At 43.9% G+C, this 18,317-nt stretch overlaps 1 protein-coding gene across 1 annotated transcript in view; it reads right to left on the bottom strand.

The window, feature by feature from the left end:
* Positions 1 to 5,308: 5,308 nt before the first annotated feature.
* Positions 5,309 to 18,317, bottom strand: part of LOC118779937 (zinc finger protein 704-like) — a 21,321-nt gene continuing 8,312 nt past the window's right edge. Inside the window, exons 2-8 of the mRNA XM_036532273.1 lie at positions 12,613 to 12,698; positions 11,844 to 12,079; positions 9,570 to 9,670; positions 8,207 to 8,471; positions 7,355 to 7,441; positions 6,572 to 6,693; positions 5,309 to 5,607 (exon numbers count right to left, since the gene is read on the bottom strand). Of these exons, the coding sequence (XP_036388166.1) occupies positions 5,496 to 5,607; positions 6,572 to 6,693; positions 7,355 to 7,441; positions 8,207 to 8,471; positions 9,570 to 9,670; positions 11,844 to 12,079; positions 12,613 to 12,698 (1,009 nt within the window). The 3' untranslated portion in view covers positions 5,309 to 5,495. The remainder of the gene's footprint in view (positions 5,608 to 6,571; positions 6,694 to 7,354; positions 7,442 to 8,206; positions 8,472 to 9,569; positions 9,671 to 11,843; positions 12,080 to 12,612; positions 12,699 to 18,317) is intronic.

Below are 18,317 nucleotides of genomic sequence, written 5' to 3'. Positions count from 1 at the left end.
GGAAGTGTGGCACACCCATAGCTCCACCTCCACCAAAACACCAATAGAAACAAGGGATAACAGGTTTTCTGTCTTTTTTTTCCTTCCAGTAAACAAAATATTGCGGTTTTAGCCTTCTGAGCTTTTGAGTTTGTGGTCATTTGTTCTGCCAAAGTTATGCAGAAATATCTGCACATCACATAACTCTTTAGAGTGTTTAGTGGAAAACTGGAAAGATTTGCTATTTGCAATATTCAAGATGGATGTTGTTTAATATGAATGCCAATTTAAAATCGAGATTACAGCCTGTTTAGCTTGATATGTGCGAATCATAAAGCCATATGTATGGTCCTTTCTATATTATACTGTACTGTGTTTAAAATTCTTACTTTTTAGAATTTATTCAATATTAAGACTGCTGTGGTGTATACTTTCATATATATGGATATTATATTATTTATTTTTGGACTGAATCCAAGGTCATTTGTGTTGAAAAGGGCAGTTTGTGAAACTGTTATAGCTCTCTGTGGGGACGATTGTTCAATATGACATTGATTTTATAATAAATGTTCCAGTATAAACACGTGTTTGTAACAAAAGGTGTTGAATAAATTAAACCAGTTTAGCAATCACATTTAGTGTGAAATGGCACGGGTGCATTTTGTTGATTTCATGTTTATGGTAATATGATCATGTGACCTTTTTCTAGTTGACTCATGAAACCCCTGTACTTTTCGAAGGTGCAAAAAAACTTCCAGCTGTCTAAGGTCTGGCTGTGGCCATCACCAGAAAGCCAATCACTCTCAATAAATTTGGAAATTGCTGCTGAAAAGCCGATGCTTGTTTCCTTTCCAGATGTTATCTTGACAGACTGAAGCATGATGTTGTGCGAATCCGTGGCTTTGTAAAAGACCAAAACATGTTCGTTTCTATGCATTTTAGGAGCATGTGTTAAATATCCTGTTCACATTCTCAGACTGAGTGGTGAGTGGTCCTCTAAGGGACAGAAGACAGGTGTAGGTGTGAAAACAAAAGTAACAAGCTCAGGTCTCATCCACATCTGTTGAGGCTGCTTTCAACTCATACTGGTTGCCTCTTCTGGCCTGCTAGTGACCACTGGCAAGGCATGATAGGACACCTGCAAAAGAGTGCTCTTTCTTCAGCAGTTGTGTCAGCATTCGTTTATTTCCTCGTTTTGTGGTAACATGGCTACCATTTTTCACCATCATTTGTAGGTTGCCTTGGTCATGCCTACAAGTTGAGGGGGCAAATTCAGGTTTCTTGCTTGCTAAAGTGCTTTCTAGGTCACTGGCTTTATACACAGCACCCATATTATCGTCAAGAGTAACAAAAGAATCCATTCAGTCCCTCGTGTTTGGGTACAGTGTAAAAGCACAGCACTTAACGGCCTCTGAGCTGAATCAATGTTTTCCTAGTTATCTCAAGTCAAAATGAATGATTTGAAAATGAATGACTGTACAATAATTAAATTATGAAAAGGTGAATTTTGGTTCTCAATTTAAACCATATCAATGGCATTACAGTTCTGTTCATAATGAGTTTGCCTGACAGCTGTACTGTGGAGTCATAGGGATTCAATTCAGAAACAGTGGTTGGTTGCATAACCAGTACAGTAATACCAATAATGACCACATGGTGGCAGCACCTAATTGAAATTTATGTGTAATTTCTCTGACAATTTATTTCACAAATAACTTATATATCAGCTGCACTGGTTTAAAATGCACCCCTTTAGGTATGTTATTAATGTGTGCTTATTGCTTATGTGTTTGTAAATTATTATTATTAGGCAGATGATTTTACCCAGATATCACAGTATACTTTATATACCCAGTTGCACAGTTCAAAAAGGCTCTCCTTTCTGCATTTAGCAACTACAGCTCAATGAGCCACACTCCTGTATAAATGCACACATGCACACACACACACACACACAGCCTATTAGAATGAGCAATGAATGAGTTGAGACTGCTCTTTTTTACATGATAGAGTAAAAAAGAACAGTCATTACAAAGGGAACATTCATCCATCACAAAATAACTCCGTGAACAGGTGTAACTAACGTTCTTGCGGTTTTTCTTCCAACGGTGTGGCGACTTGTTTTGGACTGTCACTTGAGAATGACGTAGTCAAGATTGTATCCAAGGCCCAGAGGCCATAATGATGGGGGATATTATTCTGACAGGATCAGAATGAGTGACTGAATGAGTCATTTATCACTCAGGTACATGCCACACAGTGGTGGGGAAGGGTAAAGTATTTTGAGAGCCATATGATTGTAAATCATAATTGTATTTCACAGTTATTTATGATTGTCATTACTTAAATGGCAGGGCGCATAGGCCAAGGTCATGGTCTGTTCCTCTCAACCCCCCATGGAACTTGCTAGGCAGGACAGAGAATATTTACTTTATTTCATTTTATTCATTTTTTTACATTCATTGACGGTCTCTGTCTTCACATGTTATCCACTCAAGCTCTTGATGCTACCATCTTCTTTTATTCAAATCTGCACTTATCCTAAAAAGGTTCCACTTATAGTACATTATAATGACAGCAAACAGAGAAAATGACATTATACCATGTTTTCTATACCTTGTACACTGTGACCCTCAATATCCTCCCATCAGTTTAGAAATACCCAGCAACAGCTGGCTGTGGTATGAACCGGAATCACTAGACATAGCAAACCTATGGCAAATTAACACAGTTTGTCACTAAAAATATATAAAATATTCAGAACATTTTTTGTCATCACCATCAATTTTACACCAAAATACTTTTTCAGGATGTTTATGATTGACTGTACATGTCTTGTGGGCATGTACATCATGTACTGAAAACTCATAAAGTAAAATGAAGGGATTTGGATCCATTTCTTTATTCAAAACTTTATTCATTTCTAACATTCATCTGGCTCTGCCTTCCTGTGAAGAATGCTTAATTTTAGTGCAAATAAGGTCTAGTTTTCTAATAATTAATGAAGCCTAATTAATTAGGCTTGATTGAACAGCATGAAGAAACCAGGTACTGCTGTTTCCTGATTAGTTGGACAATCTGCCGTAATAACTTCACTGGCAAGCTATAAATTGACTCTTTGCAAATAGCTGGGAGAGGCCTTGCAAAGGCAGTTGAGTCTAACAATGTCTGACAACATCAAATAAGATGACAGAAACTTGAAGATACTCCAAACCTCAAAAACAAATTTGTGACATAGAAAGTGTCACTAATTATAACAACTTTACCTTTTAAAACAAAAACAATCTACAGGAGTAAAATGTCTCAACGTCTCTGGGTGGTTCCAAGAATTACACATACATTTGTTGACACAAAAAGAAAACATTAATATTTTGTCAGGGAAACTGTCTGAAATTATCCTGTATTCCTCCCAAACAAAACTCCAGTGCTAAACACCCCCCCCCCCACCCCCAACATGCTGTGCTTTAAGGAAATGCACAAGATTCAGTGTGTACAGGTAATTAGCTGACTGCATTGGTTAAGGCAATCAAATAGGCCAGGGGAATAGCACAAGCTGTCAGATCTCCAGGGACCAAAGCGGACTGTGGATTTTCACATTGTCACACGTTCTGAAGTGTCGTCATGTGAATGGAGATGGATGGACGGTCTCAGGTCCACCCCAACAACACGAGGTCTGGAATCTCAGTCAGATCCCAGTCAAACCCTGTAAAGCATCAGCATGGTAATCGCTCAAAGCATCCCTTCTTCCCTCAGCCTAGGAAACTGGCCAACACTGCAGAGCGACACACCACGCACAGTACCAGAAACTTACTGCCACAGTATGATGGACGAGCAGCTGCACATTTTATCTGTTTAACTGTGGAAGCTGCCATGACTGAAGCCATGACATGAGCAGAGACCAGACTGGGATGAACTGAAGCCACAAATCAGAGCGGGCTATCCTGAGCAGAGTGACAGTGCTTAGGGACACGGACATCCAGAATAGCCAGAAGGTCACAGGTTTAAATGTGCTGGGGAGCGGAAGAAATGCTGGTGTATCTTTGATTAAGGTACCTAACCTGAACTCCTTTAGCAGGAATGAGAAGTATGTCAGACTCCCCATGTACAAGAGGACCTGCAGAGCAAATTAGTCACAAAATGCTATTTGTTTTTCTACCACACAGTTAATAAGCTGTCATACATCAGTCCAGGTTTGTGGGAGGCAAACGGTCCACAATAAAACAATGCATGGATTCTGAAAAGAAACACAGATGCCTGAGCATTACCAGGTCTGCAGGGTGACTGAAACATCATTTCATAACAAAACCTGTGACTTCCTGTCCCTGTCAACCAATCACCGTGCATCTTGATTCACCCTCTACAAGATTAGAATTGTCTTCTGATTCTACAGATTGCTTAGCAGTGACATGCTGCAAATCAAATCAAATACTGCAATACAAACAAAAAAGTGCACATCTTTACTAGCGTAACATTTATACAGTAGAAAAAAGAAAATATATATGTGTAGTTTTAGTCAAAACAGTTTGGAAAGGTTATGCTGTTTTCTGAGAAAGGATGAGTCATATGAGAATATTATGTAAAAAAAAATTGAAAACATTGAAAGTGGTTCTTCCACTGATTGGGTCAACTGCTTCCCAAAAATCCCTTCAAGCCATACTCTGCAACCATTGGTCAGACCAAAGGCTACGGCGAGCAATTAAAGTCAATCCTGTACTGGGGGTAAAAGGATGACCTGCCTGACTTCAGCAGCTAAAATGTAAAGCTTGACTTTAAATCAGATTAACAGCTTGACTGTTTTTCAAAAAAGGAAGATGCAACACTTGAAGCAAGTGAAGCAAGCAAGTGAATGGAAAAAATGTGAAAGAATGTGGAATTTACCTGTTCATTCACAAACACTGTAGGGAAAGGATTTTTTAAATTTTGTAAAAAAGACAGTAATAAGAAAAATATCTTTCTTCATAGTTTAGCCAAGAGAGCAAGACAAGTTGAAAAAGTCTTCCACAAGGATCCTAAAAATGTAAATAAAAGCTTCTGCCAGCATTATCTTCAAAAGAAGACCATAAGAATTAGAAGAAACATAAAATAAGTGTATTGAGCACCTGAATCAGATTTCTTTTCTCTTTTTGCGACTGTGTACAAAAAAGTTTCAACCTACATAAACAACACTGCCAAAGCCGAAATATAAAGATTAGTTTTTTGTTTTTTTTGTTTTTTAAATCTGAATTCGGAAATTTTGTATCTTATTTTGTATGTGTTCTGCCATCTTAATCAAAATTAAAGGCAAGCCCCCTCCCCCGGCACTTAGGTGTCGCCATGGGGGATGGGGGGGTGTGGCTGTTGTCACAGAGACCTCCGAGCCCCTCCTCCCCTCTCCGCATGTATGAGTCACTGAGACACAAGCGCTCTGCTGGGGAGGCCTGGGCTAAGCTGCGGCGGGCCGTCGCGGGGCTGACGGCGCGCGGGCGGCGATCTGCCGGAAACAGGGGGTGCGTGCGGGCGGGCCCCCCGCCGGGCCCTCAGTCGGTGAAGCGCTGGCACGCCTTCTTCCAGCGGCAGGCCGTGCACCACATGTCCTTCTTCTCCATGCCGTACACCTTGCGGCACTTCTTGGCCTCCCCGCGAGGCTTCCTGCCACAAAAACACACACCCAGCCTGAGAGCACGCACCCACACGTAGCCGAGAAACGCACGCGCTGGACATGCTCCTCTCACCGAGTGGCATGCGGCTGCATCGGACAGGAGAATAATAATCTCAGTGCAACTGCCTGCACACAGTACTGACTCTTGAATACAGTTACACCCAAGCAGTAAGACATGAAAAATCATAACTTTTATGATGTTACATATCACATTTTTAAAATGTTTTCCCCTTTATTAAACCCTTGTTGTACAGTGGCTTGGGTATCAACTGAGACACCTGGGGCCCAAGGAAGGATCAATAAATTAATATATACAACAGAGCTTTAACGCTTTCGTACGTTAAGTCCTAAAATATTTCCAACTACCCCCCAGCGTGACTTATTTTATGCTATGTAGCACGTGTATTATGTTACATGATTTGTTTTATTGTTATTTGTTTCATTAGCATTATTATATAATCTATAATTCTCATAGTTTTCTCTGCCCCATTTGCTATACTTTGTATTGTTAAATCACTGTTTCCTCAAACCTACCATTAACTAGAATTTTCCCAATTTTGTGTTCTAATCACACTGGTTTGACCATATGCGTGGAAAGGCTAATCACACCAGTGTGACCGTAGGCGCAAAAGGGTTAACCCGATCTAGTAATGCAACACCTATGATCAAAACTAGGGCACAAAGTATCTGTGGAGACATGCACCATAATTACCCCCATACCACACCCACCAGGCTGTTCAAAAACATATCTCGCTCAATTATATTTCAGAAACACTGAACAGTAAGCGGCTTTAAGTATATTTATGACTGCCAGCCTGTCTTATCAGCCTGTCCCTTGTATTAAAGCAGAGGTCAGACACAGAAATGAAAGCTAAATGCATGGCCATGGTGTATGGTGTCGTACTGCACATCTCTGGACCACCATGACTATGAAATCACAGCTTCCATGAGTACCTGGTTCCTGTGAAAGGCTTGTGTGTGGGCGTAGCAGGTGTGTGGGACTTTGTGACGGTGGCATGCTGGAACGGCTGCCTCCTGTCCCCAACATTAGGCACACGGATCTGAATTGACGGGCCCTGCATGGAAACAAAGAGGTCACAGGTCAGAGGTCATCAGTGTGCTGTCAATGCAGAGTCTCCACCAGGTGGTGGCATGTGGCACCATGCTTTGAACACCTATCTGTCTAAGGAAACAGAAAGACGTATTGCTGTGTGTATGCAGAAACTGGCGATTGCACTACAGCATGAAAAGCAAGCTGGCAGTTGTTTCTGCTGACAGCATGTCACCCTTTTAGGAGCTGTTGACACAAAGGAAGAAAGAGCATCTGCTATTTACAATTTATAGGGCAAGTGCTATGACCATACCATCAGTAACTGCTGACACTGTGTTGAAGCCAAGCTATTCCTTCCAGTGAGTACTCAGAGACAGATCAGTCTAAGATACTGAACTCTCAGTAAGAAGACAACACCTTAAGCATGTTTCAATACCTCACCTTTGCCACAGAGGGCAAGGCACCCAGGGTAAGCACAAAACCCAGCTCAGTGCTAAGAATTCCACAGCTGAACTCAGATCACACCTCACACACTATACAGCAAGTACTGTGTGGTCACATAGCAAACAAACCCTTATTACGAGTGTTGGTTGGGGTTGTGGTGTCACTGCAAGTTTGGCAGCAATGGATGACAGAGACACAGAGGAGAGCGCGACAGGCATCTGGAACATTCCGGGGGAGCTCACCACGGGGGGCGACTGCCATGAGAGTCTGGTCTCGCCGTCGCTCGGCCTGAACACAGACGCTGCGGGAATGCTGACAGGGGCCGAGGCCTGAGAGACAGAGCAGCACACATCAGCCAGGAACACAACCCCACGACTACAGCGCTGTCAGCCAAACCCAATAAAACAGCTGCAGGGGGAGTAGGACAAACCCAGTCCGCTCTCTTACCTCAGCCTACTGCACTATCAATGCCTTACATGGGTTTAACTGCTGTCGCGTGGCAGAGGGGTCGGGGAACCTGACATGTGATCGACAAGCTACAGGTCCAAATCTCAGGTAGGCCACTGCCAGCAAAGCCTTAGCCAAAATACTTAGCCTGCACTGCTACAGTACATATTCAGGTGCATGAATGGATATGATAACAAACAAGTGAGCTCTGCAAACCGACCTGGATGATGATGAAGAGGATCTGTTCAGTAAGTGGATAAAAGAGGAAACAAATACAGTTTTTTAAAAACTAATAAGTTCGTTTTTCATTTTAGACAGACAATGGAATGGATGTCAATCTTCCGTAGAAAAGGCCCTTGATTTATCCACAGAGGAAAGACAGGCAGATAAAACCCAGAGACCATTTCCAAGCCACACAAGGGTCCATCACACCAGCCCATCTCCGAGCATCCACTTTTATACCCAATGTTCTACCAAGTCTACTTAGCTATCGATCGAAACCAACAGAAAAAATGAGACTTGAGTGATGCTTAATGCAGACAGCACCATTAGGATGCAACAGCTTTAAAGAGACTTGATGATCTTGACTGAACGGGTCCACAGCAGGGACTCTGAGGGGCTCTGAGATGCTCTTACACAGCTGTTACCTGGTAGGCGTGGTCAGTGCGGATGTGGCAGAGCGCAGAGGGTGCTGACTGGCTGAGAGGGGAGGAGAAGCCCAGCAATGCCTGCACAGTGACACGGGCAGGCTCGGATGCAGGCGGGTCGGGGAAGATGGGCGGGGCCATGGGCGTGATGGGCGAGGTGGGAGCGAGGCTGGACAGCCCCTCTGACAGCGTGTCCACGTTCACCTCCATCTCTGAGTAGTAGAAATCCTCCTCACCGTCACTGTCATCAGAGTCCCTGTTCCTACTGCAGCACACACAGACACAGAAATATACACATAAACCAAACACACACACACATTTACCCACATATATGCGTGCACACACGCACATACACATACACATATATCCACACACACACACACACACACGGCAGAGGGGTGGACAGACTGCTGCTGGCTGTGGTGCTGTGGTTTAAAGTGTAACCGATCTGAGGGGAAACCAGGCACAGAGAATGCAGCCCTCCAGATCCGTTAGTCACCCACAGACTTTATAATACAGTTATAGGCTGCGGGTGAGACTTTTGTGTGGTGTGGATCAGGAGTTACAAACACAGAAAGAGGGCAAGATTTCCCTATTTAAACCTAAACAAATCACAATTCCAGTTTTGGGAGTCGCTTACAAAGGAAGTTGCTAATGTGGACCGAATTTACCCCAGCGTGTCAGAGCTACCACTGGTTTGACACAGGACAAGACAAGGTGCCTCTTTTAATATCTTCCCCGAGAGGCTTTTCGCTATGGTGAGTCTATGGCCAGTAGGGTTTCATCAAGAGCTACAGCACTTACACCAGCCGCTCTTGTTCCAGTGTCTACGCCAATAAAGTTTTACCATTCAAGGTTTATGGACAACTCCATTTGACGTATTAGGTGAGCAGCGGCTTGGAGAAGCAAAGTAACAGATGGTGGATTTAGACCAGCATTAGGTGAAAGTGGCCTGACTTGGACACCAGGGGGCAGCAATGCTCAGTTTCTCTTAAACAGATCTAGGCCAACAGACCGACAGCTGCCACAGGGAAATACAGACACACACAGGTCAGATGTAAAGTTCCCTTTACGGTGATCACACGTGAAACTATCCGTATATTAAAAGCAAAGGCCTGAACGCAGGCTGCCAGCAGGAGTTTGGCTCCCATACAAACTTGGGATCACATCTGTAAATGAGGTATGTACTGCTACCTATCACTGACATCTGCAAAGGAATTTGTCCAATGACAAAACAATAGAACACTGAACTACAGAAATGATCAAATAGATCCCTTTTGATCCTTTTTATCTGGGCTTTGGTCATGACAGGCCAACAGACACACTCCAGGTGACCACACCTGCTCCAGGTGAACACACCTACCCCAGGTGCATGGTGCGGACGTGCCTCTGTATCCCTGAGGACGAGCTGAGCACAGTCTCACAGTTCTTCCACAGACACTTAAACATCACCTTCATGGAGTTCTGCAAGACAAAACACTCACATTTGCTCGCTGTTTTCCCCAGGCAGATACTTGAAGATTACCTTCATGGAGTTCTGCAGGACAAAGCGTTTGCCAAACTTTCACACTTCAGGCAATGCACGAGCCATTAGCTCCCACATTTCATTCTCATCCAGTGATGTGTTCTTGGGAAAATGCCAAGCATCTGTCCAGATTTACAGTATGTTGAAACAGATCAACTCGCTGTTAACATACTCTCAACACTGTGGAATATACTGTGGAATGTATACATATTTTTTTTTAACTGAATGCTGAACATTTTTAATTTAGAATAAAAAATAAAACAGAATACTACACAACTTCCATTACCTCCCAGACAGTTAGACACTACAAACCAACAGATAAATTAAGGAAACAAACAAATTGCTTACAGAGGGAGAGATAACAACCTTAAAGGGATTGTCACAGGGTGCATTTAAAGGTACTTTTTTGTTTTTTAGGGCCAGCTGTGCATGACAAATACCCAGCAGGAATACATACCCACAATGTAGCCTGCCCATGATGCTTATGTGTGTTCTGAGTGTGTTTGCTCAGGTCTGTTGACCTGTTAATCATTAACTGCTGGCTCAGACACCGTTCCCTGCCACCCACTTACCCAAGCACCCCTGCATCTGGCCCTGGCATCTACGGCTACACTGCTATGCTAATGCCCCAGGACACATGCTGTTAAACACAGCATAACCTCATAAACAGCCACTCCTGCCAAGGAAACAACACAGGCCTGAATAAGCTTGTGCTCTCTGGTATTCACATGGCCAACTCACTGATGAGGTGCTCACTGTGTGTGTGTGTGTGTGTGTGTGTGTGTGTGTGTGTGTGTGTGTGTGTGTGTGTGTGTGTGTGTGTGTGTGTCTGGTTGTGCATGCGTGTGTAGGTGAGTTATGCATCTGTGTGTCTGTGTGCATACAGGTGTATGTTCATGTATGAGTGTTTATGAACATCTAGACCATTATCAGGACTGCTGAGAGCCCAGATTTTCCTTCCCACGCAGGTTACCCCAGAGTCATCAATCTGTTTTATACAATCACTAAACCAGCTTTCATAATTGCATGCATTTCAGTGGCGAGCCACTGCCTGCTCTTCAGTCTGACAATGGAAGATTCTTGGGCTGCTCTTGGAACTGAGTTGCAATGGCTCAAAACACAGCAAACAGTCAAACAGGTCTATCTAGATGAAGTTAAATGACATCAGTTATGACTCCTAGATTACAGCCTATCATCAATCCATTCAAGTACCACTCTCCGGAACCACTGCCACACCTGGACCTGGAGAGTAGTTGTTAGTATGGAGTAGCGCTTAAGAGAGCTGGACTCTTAACCTGAGAGCTGTGGTTAGTGCAGCATGGCAGTTAAAGTGCTGAACCTGAGCGACCACTCAAGTGTTTTACATCATTTTTCCATTATGGCTATTATTATTATCTTTGTTAGTGTGACACATGCCTCAACAGAGGAAGTAACTCAGCGTTGTCAGCGTTGATCGGACGCGTTATACAGAATAAACGTTGTTGCAGCGTTGTAGGGACATATGAGAGAATGGATGTGCAGCCTGCTTGGGGAGTTCCTGTTTACTCAGAGCTGTGGGAGAGCGAGGGCTCTCTGACCTCCCGTCAGCGAGGTGTACACTCCCACACTGGGATGGGTCCTGGCTGCAGGGCTTGGAAAATTCTGCTGCCAATTTGTATATTTTTATCCCTCCTCACCCCGACGCCCCCGCCCCTTCTTCACGGTCCCCGCCCTCTCCAACAGCAGCCTCTCAGAGAGCAGAAAGACCCCGTTGGGACTGATTTGGGATGGCCTCCCAGAGGCAATGCTGCGAATCACACACACAGGGATTTCACCACTGAGGCAAAGAACACAAAGACAAATCTGAGGCCACTGATTCATATCACCACCGATCTGACCCATCACCTCATACTTCCATACCCCACCCTGTAACTCCGCCCAGCCTCAAACAAGCACACACTCCACCTAAATCCACCTAAATCACAGTAACACACACTCCAACCCCTACCCAAACACATGGTGCTCTCCTCTGCCCAAGCTCCGACCTTAGGACTGGCCATGCTCCGCCCCACTACACCCCATCCAAGTGTTACACCCACTTGCTCCACCTGAAACACCACCACCCATGCATACCTTCCTCTTTCGGGGGATAGGGTCCTCGAACAGGAAGTGCGTGGTCTCTGAGTCCTCTGTGATGTCATCTCCCTGAGAGGACAGCAGGAAGCCCTTACTAATGTCGCCATTGAGCGGCGGAGAGGGTGTGGAAGGCACCGATTGGTCGCTGGTATCCCAGCTCCAGTTCCCACTGGTGGAGCTGCTGTAGCTGGCCGAAAGGCTCTCTTTCCACACCCTGTTGGTTGGCTCTGGAACTGCAGGTACACAAATAATAACATAAGGATAAACGGGTGGTAACTGTAACTAGTACTACAAAGACAGATCGCAATAACAGGTACAAGAAGGACAAACACTGCCCCACACACTGACAGCGCACTGACCTTTGTCTGAAATTATTTTCCCTGACACTACATGTTTCCAGCTGCAGACAGGATGTAATGAGCCCCTGTCAGCTGCAGGGGATGCTCACACAATTGGTAGGGTCTGAAAGCTGGAAGGATGTAGGGCTTTGCAGGGGAAGCAACATTTAAGTACATTCAGTGGGTTTAGGAGGGGGTAGCAGGGCAGTGGTTCTCTGGGTCAGTGGGTGTAGGAGATGTGAGCATGAGGGTGGTTCTCTGGTTTAGCGGGTATAGGGGTGAAAAGCAGGGCAGTGGTTGCTCTGGAGCAGTGGGTGCGGGGGGGGGGGGGGGGCCGGACAGTGTTTCTCCGGGTCAGTGGGTACAGGAGGAGGGAGCAGGATAGTGGTTCTCTGGGACAGTAAGTGTAGGGAGGATTAGGGCAGTACCTGGGTGTCCCGGTGGGTGGCTGCTGAACAGAGATGTCAGGGCTGCAGCCGCCATCACTTCCTTGTCAGCATGGCCCGCTGCTATCCTGCAACACACAAGGACAGAATCACAGTGGGTGTGTGACATCACCCGGCAGAGCGGTCACATGACATCACCCAGCAAAGAGCACCTGCGCATCTCCAGACCAAAGGAAATGAAAAAGGAAGTGATACCAGCTGTGAACACACAAACACATACACATTAACCACTACACCAAAATTATATTTCAGTGAAAACTAAATTACACCATATTACTTCACCATTTTAGACTTATTTTAGACTTATTGTTTCTACTTCAAGTAAGATGAAAAATGCAGAAAGTCCCTAAGTGTTGAGACACACTGAAGAGACAGAGGCATTGTGGGAGAAACAGAAAGAATGGGACAACACTTCACAGCAATGTAACAAAGCAGGGAGACCGTTCAGCCCTCTGGTAATAAGATAAGCAAAAAAACCCTTACTCTGTAAAGGGCCAAAACAGCCATGTCCATCCCCGGACCAGGCCTGAGGGCAGTGTGTGCGTGTGTGTGTGTGTGTGTGTGTGTGTGTGTGTGTGTGTGTGTACGTTTGTTTGTGTTTGTTTGGGGGGGGGGGGCTGCTCCACTACACAGCCAGAGCAAACTGGTTTATGTCGTGAATCTGGCAAGGCTCAGCAAAAAGATTAAACTCTGCCAAAACGCTTAACTGGGTCAACTTCCAAATATCACAAAACAAAAAAAGAAGTGAAAAAAAAAAGAAAGAAAGAAAAGAAAAACAATGAACTGGGTTAACAGCAGACAGAAAGAATGAATAAATAGAGTAAGGAGCATGCCCTCTGAGAGCGAGACTGAAACATAAACACTGCACTTGGGCTGTGCTAAACTGCAGTCCTACAATCACAGTTTTTCCCCTCCTGCACAAAGACAAGCAGTTTTGCTGGACTCGCTCTCTGGTGTTATTTTTCAGTTTCAGTTCTGTATGACCAAGTACCATTAGAAGAGAGGGGTTTGAAAAGCTCTGCACCACCATGAAGGAAGTTAGAGGGAGAGAAACTGTTGTGGGAGGAGCTGTTCCTCCCATGTGTGGGGTTTGAGCAGCCTTTCCGAATCCTGAGCCCTCACTTATTTAGGTTTAAGTGAGCTGTTAGCAGAACACTACTCTTTATTTGAATAAATATGTTCATATCTTTACATTTAGTCATCTTTTACTCCTTTGTGAATGAAATATGCTGTTACATATGTGTTTGTACTAATGTAGAACTGGTTTGTTCAACATTTTTGTCAATATCTGCCCCTTGAACAAATTAAGTACAGCTATCCAAATTACATATAATTAGTTGATCGACTTATTGTTCTAGGCCACATTGAACAACTAATTGCTCCAAATCAATTAAGGTGGATGGTTTTTGTGTTGCCATTCTGTTTAAGGGGCTCAATATGACTAGAAAGAACTTAGAGAAATATCTCACACATATACTTCTGTAAAAGAAAACACATTTCCAGCAACCCATATCTGTAACAGAGAACTAACAGCCCATACTTAAGTGTGGTCATACATAAAACAGAGATCAGTACTAACAGCTTAGCCAAACCTAATAAATTGATGGCTCAGCTGAAATGAAAGCCAGCATGCACAGGGCTTCCCTGGGACAAGGGACACACTTGGTTATAAGGACAGGGCCAAAACTGACACATGGAGTGCTGTCAGTTGTCTGGGATTACGCATCTAGCCAGAAAGCACAGCAGTGAGGTAAAAATTCTCTCTGCAGATTTAACATAACATCACTACAACACTGCTGCAACGTTAGCAGTGGACTGTGTGCTCCGTTCAGAAATGCGGTGCCTGACTGCGAGTTCAGCGGACCGTCAGCTCGATGTTCAAATCGACTTCCACTACTTCATCATTGGTCAGTTTTATTTAATCTTTCAATTACTCAATTCAAACTGCATCAGTGGTATAAGGTGTTTAAACCACACGGTATCCACTACTGTCCCACCAGGTATTCTTCCCTATGTAACTAGCATACAACATCTTTACACAAGTAAATAGTAACTGGTCATTTTAAAAAAATGGTTTTTGAAACGTGAGACTTGCCAGTTGCTTGGGTCAGTCTTTAAATGTTTAATTAATATAAAAAATGAAGAGAAGTCTATATCTGTAACTTTTGTTACATTATTTGCAAAAGACCAGGTGCTCTGCTTATAACAAAAGATAATTTATTTAAACAATTAATCTTAGTGCTTAAAAGCGTGACTGAACGCAGATGACTTTGCAGTGAGTCATTATTCAGGCAGAAGGTCCTGGAGTTTCTTGCAGTGCTTGGGTAAAACAGTGGGACTCAAGGATTTGCATTTAATCCTAAGAGCCACACACTATATTAATTTAGTGTAAATGGACATCCCTATAATTCAAAAGCCACACACTGCCGTCTAAAGACCTTGACACACTCCATCTAATGTGTCACATGGGTTAATCAGTCAAATTTAACCACACACACCTGCTTTCCCTTTAACATTATGATTTACAAGTATATCCTAATTGTATTCAGCATTTCCAAAGTACGCCAAGTGTTTTTTTTTCTTAGTATCCCCGTAATTTCCAAACACTAATATATAATGAATGGGAAAGTTTTATGACTGCTGACTGGAAATCGTGTGAGTGATTCACACTCCGGATTCCCCTTGAAAAGGATGCTGACAGCAATCCAAACTCTGGGGGAGAACAGTGCATTCTGGGGTACTTCCAACATATGGCTGAGAACTGAATTTGTAAATCCACACAGTACTGCCTGAATCTGTGGGCCATAAAGATCAAGAGGATAGGCTTCAGCAGGCAGGGTCATGAGAACAGAGCAGGGAGAAATCAGCTCTTACATACTCACTTGACCCTTAGTATGACCCTCTTAGATAAAGATGTTTGCACTCAAGGTGGGTGCCTTCACCAGTGAGCTCCTAAGGAACCCAGGGAGAGGTCGTATTGTTGTCATGAGAGATTTAGTGCAAGAGACTAGATTGCTGGTGTTATTATTATTAGTGTTGTTCAGTTAGTTTCTGCTTTGGCAATATTTTGCCATATGTATAACTATGCCAATATAGTATATTTCGAATGAAATAGAAAGACAGCTGGCAGAGGGTGAGACAAAGAGAGAAAATATTAATAATTCCTAAATGAATAAGTGTTATATAATAATAACTATAGTGTTTCCACATTAATGAGAAGGTTATGTGTAGCACTGTATGAAGCACTGACACTTTTGCTCAAAGGTAGCCTGACACTTTTCTGTACATGTTGTTGTCCATATGGTCATATTAATAGAACTTTTGTACCTTTTCTTTGTAAATGGCTCCGCTGCTGGCAGTGTCACATTCATTTTTACACATTCCTTCAGCCATTTCTACATAGCACATCATGGCCTGTGATGAAGTGTATCATGTACGATGCACAGTGTATTAAACACATAACACAGCCATTATATGTAGGCTTTATGTAGAATTATTCAGCTGCGTTTAAAGTACAATCTGACTGCAGTGGCACACGAATAAGACTTTTTTGTTTAAGAAACACAAGAATACAGGAGGAACCTGCACATGGAGAGCAAAATAATCGTTACTTATTCTGATCATGGTTACATTAGTGTCAGACATTATAAAGAAGCAGAGCTTCATATCCTAGTAAATTCAGCTGCAGTTAGTCTCACTCTCACCCAGCTGTGCTTCTAAAACCATTAGTCTAATCTGTATGTGTGTGTGTGTCTGGGAGAGTGTGTTTGTGTGTGTGTGTGCGTTTGACTGTATCTATGCAAGTGCACAAGTGTGTGTGTGTGTGTGTGTGTGTGTGTCCGTACTGTAGCCAGCCTCCCCCCCGCGGGAGAAAAGTCAGCCTTGTGCTTTCAGGAAGCAGAGATGTGTCACGTTGTTTGGCACTGGGAGTTGTTTATCATACTAAGAAAGCGCAGAGTCAGCCAATATCAGTGAGTTTTGCTACTTTTCTATACTTCCCCAGCAAAGAAAAACAACATTTAGCTCATTTTCCCCCATGCGCGGTGAACCTAACGCTACAGGCAGGCTGCAAGTGCTGGAGGGTTCACAGCTTCTAGCAGTAACTCGGCAATCATGAAATTTGTCTTTTTTACAGCGTTTTTGTTTCCATTTTAATTTCCTGTCTGTTCAACCACAGACAGCATGCTTGGAAATTGCTCAGTTTTAAGTGATGTGAAGCTGTCAGTTAATGAATATAGGTTTTTTGTCTAGTTTTCTGAGCAGACTTGAATGGCGCCAGTGCAGATGGTCACATGTGACCCTCCACTGTTTTAAATAACACTATGTGTATTGGTTGACACTGGTCTGCGGCATTGGTCAGCAGCAGGAGCCCTTCACTCACCGCACGGGAAATCAAATATTTCACATTCAGGACCAGAGTGATAAAGGCACTGGCGGAGCTCAGTGTTTCAGACAGTGAACTCCCTGGGTGTAGTTAAAAAGGCGGGCGAGATAACGGGGCCTCCTGACAATGGAGAACTCTGTTCACCTGCTCCTGGCTTGGGCTCTTCCACTCATCCCTCACTCCCTCTGCGAGTTCACTCTGCAATCCTTCACAGCCACAAAACCAATAAAACACCATCCCTTCAATCAGAACACACAAGCAGCGTTCTTTTTCAATGACTGCCATTCTTAGCGCTAATGGCAGTAAAATTCATTGTTACCACAGAAAGATCAGGACAAACCGCCTGTCTCCTTCACAGTGAAAAATAATTCTAATCAAGGCTGTTATTACTTTACTACATTTCAAACATCCCTCCACCGAATTAAAGGAAATGACTGGGTGAGACAGACTGGCTGTCCTACCGGGGGAGGAACACTCATCCGTACTGGCTGCCAGGTATGTGGCACCATGCCACAGCCTCAGGGAGAGAGAGAGAGCAAACAGCACTAACCAACAGGGCATATCATTGCCCCTAAAATAAACTGGGTCACTGTCACTTTTACCATCATTTATATTACTGACACTGTTGTTAAAATCACTGTGCTTTTTAAGTGACCCATCTGATTGGCTAGACCTCCGCAGCGTCCGTGAAGTCCGTGTAGTGCGGCGCCTCCGCTGGTTCTCAGGTTGAGGGGCGTGAGTGAGGGACAGTGGTCAGGGAGCTAAGGCTGTGGTCAGAAAGGTGCTGCCGTAGCCCCCTGGAGCGAGGCGTTTTACCCCAGCTGCTCCGCTAAGGATCCGGCTGCAGATAACGGATAACGCGTGGACGTGTAGGCCGTGTAAGCCGGTCACCTGCAGAGCGAGCAGGCGGCTAACGAAAACAGGAGGGCGACAGAGGGGTGATTAAACCCCCTCTGCCGCCGGCTTCACCTTGGAAGGAAGGATTTCCAGCTCAGATCACTGCGTGAATAATCAGAGTTATGATCCGTGACAGCAGCGAGTCGACTCGAAAATGGAAAAACAAGCAGACAATTTGGTTTATTGCCCACATGTTAACTGTAACCATGGCAACAGGTCCACCAATAAAAATACAGGCAGTTGCTACGCTGACTGCAAGCTTTTGTTTTCAAAGTGACCTTATTTTTTTTTTTAAGTCAGATGCAAACCTCCCTCCCTGCACACACACATACACACATCTAATTCATGCAAGTGTGCACAGAAACACACACACACACACAGACACAGATGCACACTTGACACATAT

This window comes from Megalops cyprinoides, chromosome 6, assembly GCF_013368585.1.
Source record: "Megalops cyprinoides isolate fMegCyp1 chromosome 6, fMegCyp1.pri, whole genome shotgun sequence".
Classification (NCBI taxonomy): domain Eukaryota; kingdom Metazoa; phylum Chordata; class Actinopteri; order Elopiformes; family Megalopidae; genus Megalops; species Megalops cyprinoides.
This window is presented reverse-complemented; position numbering and strand designations above follow the sequence as displayed.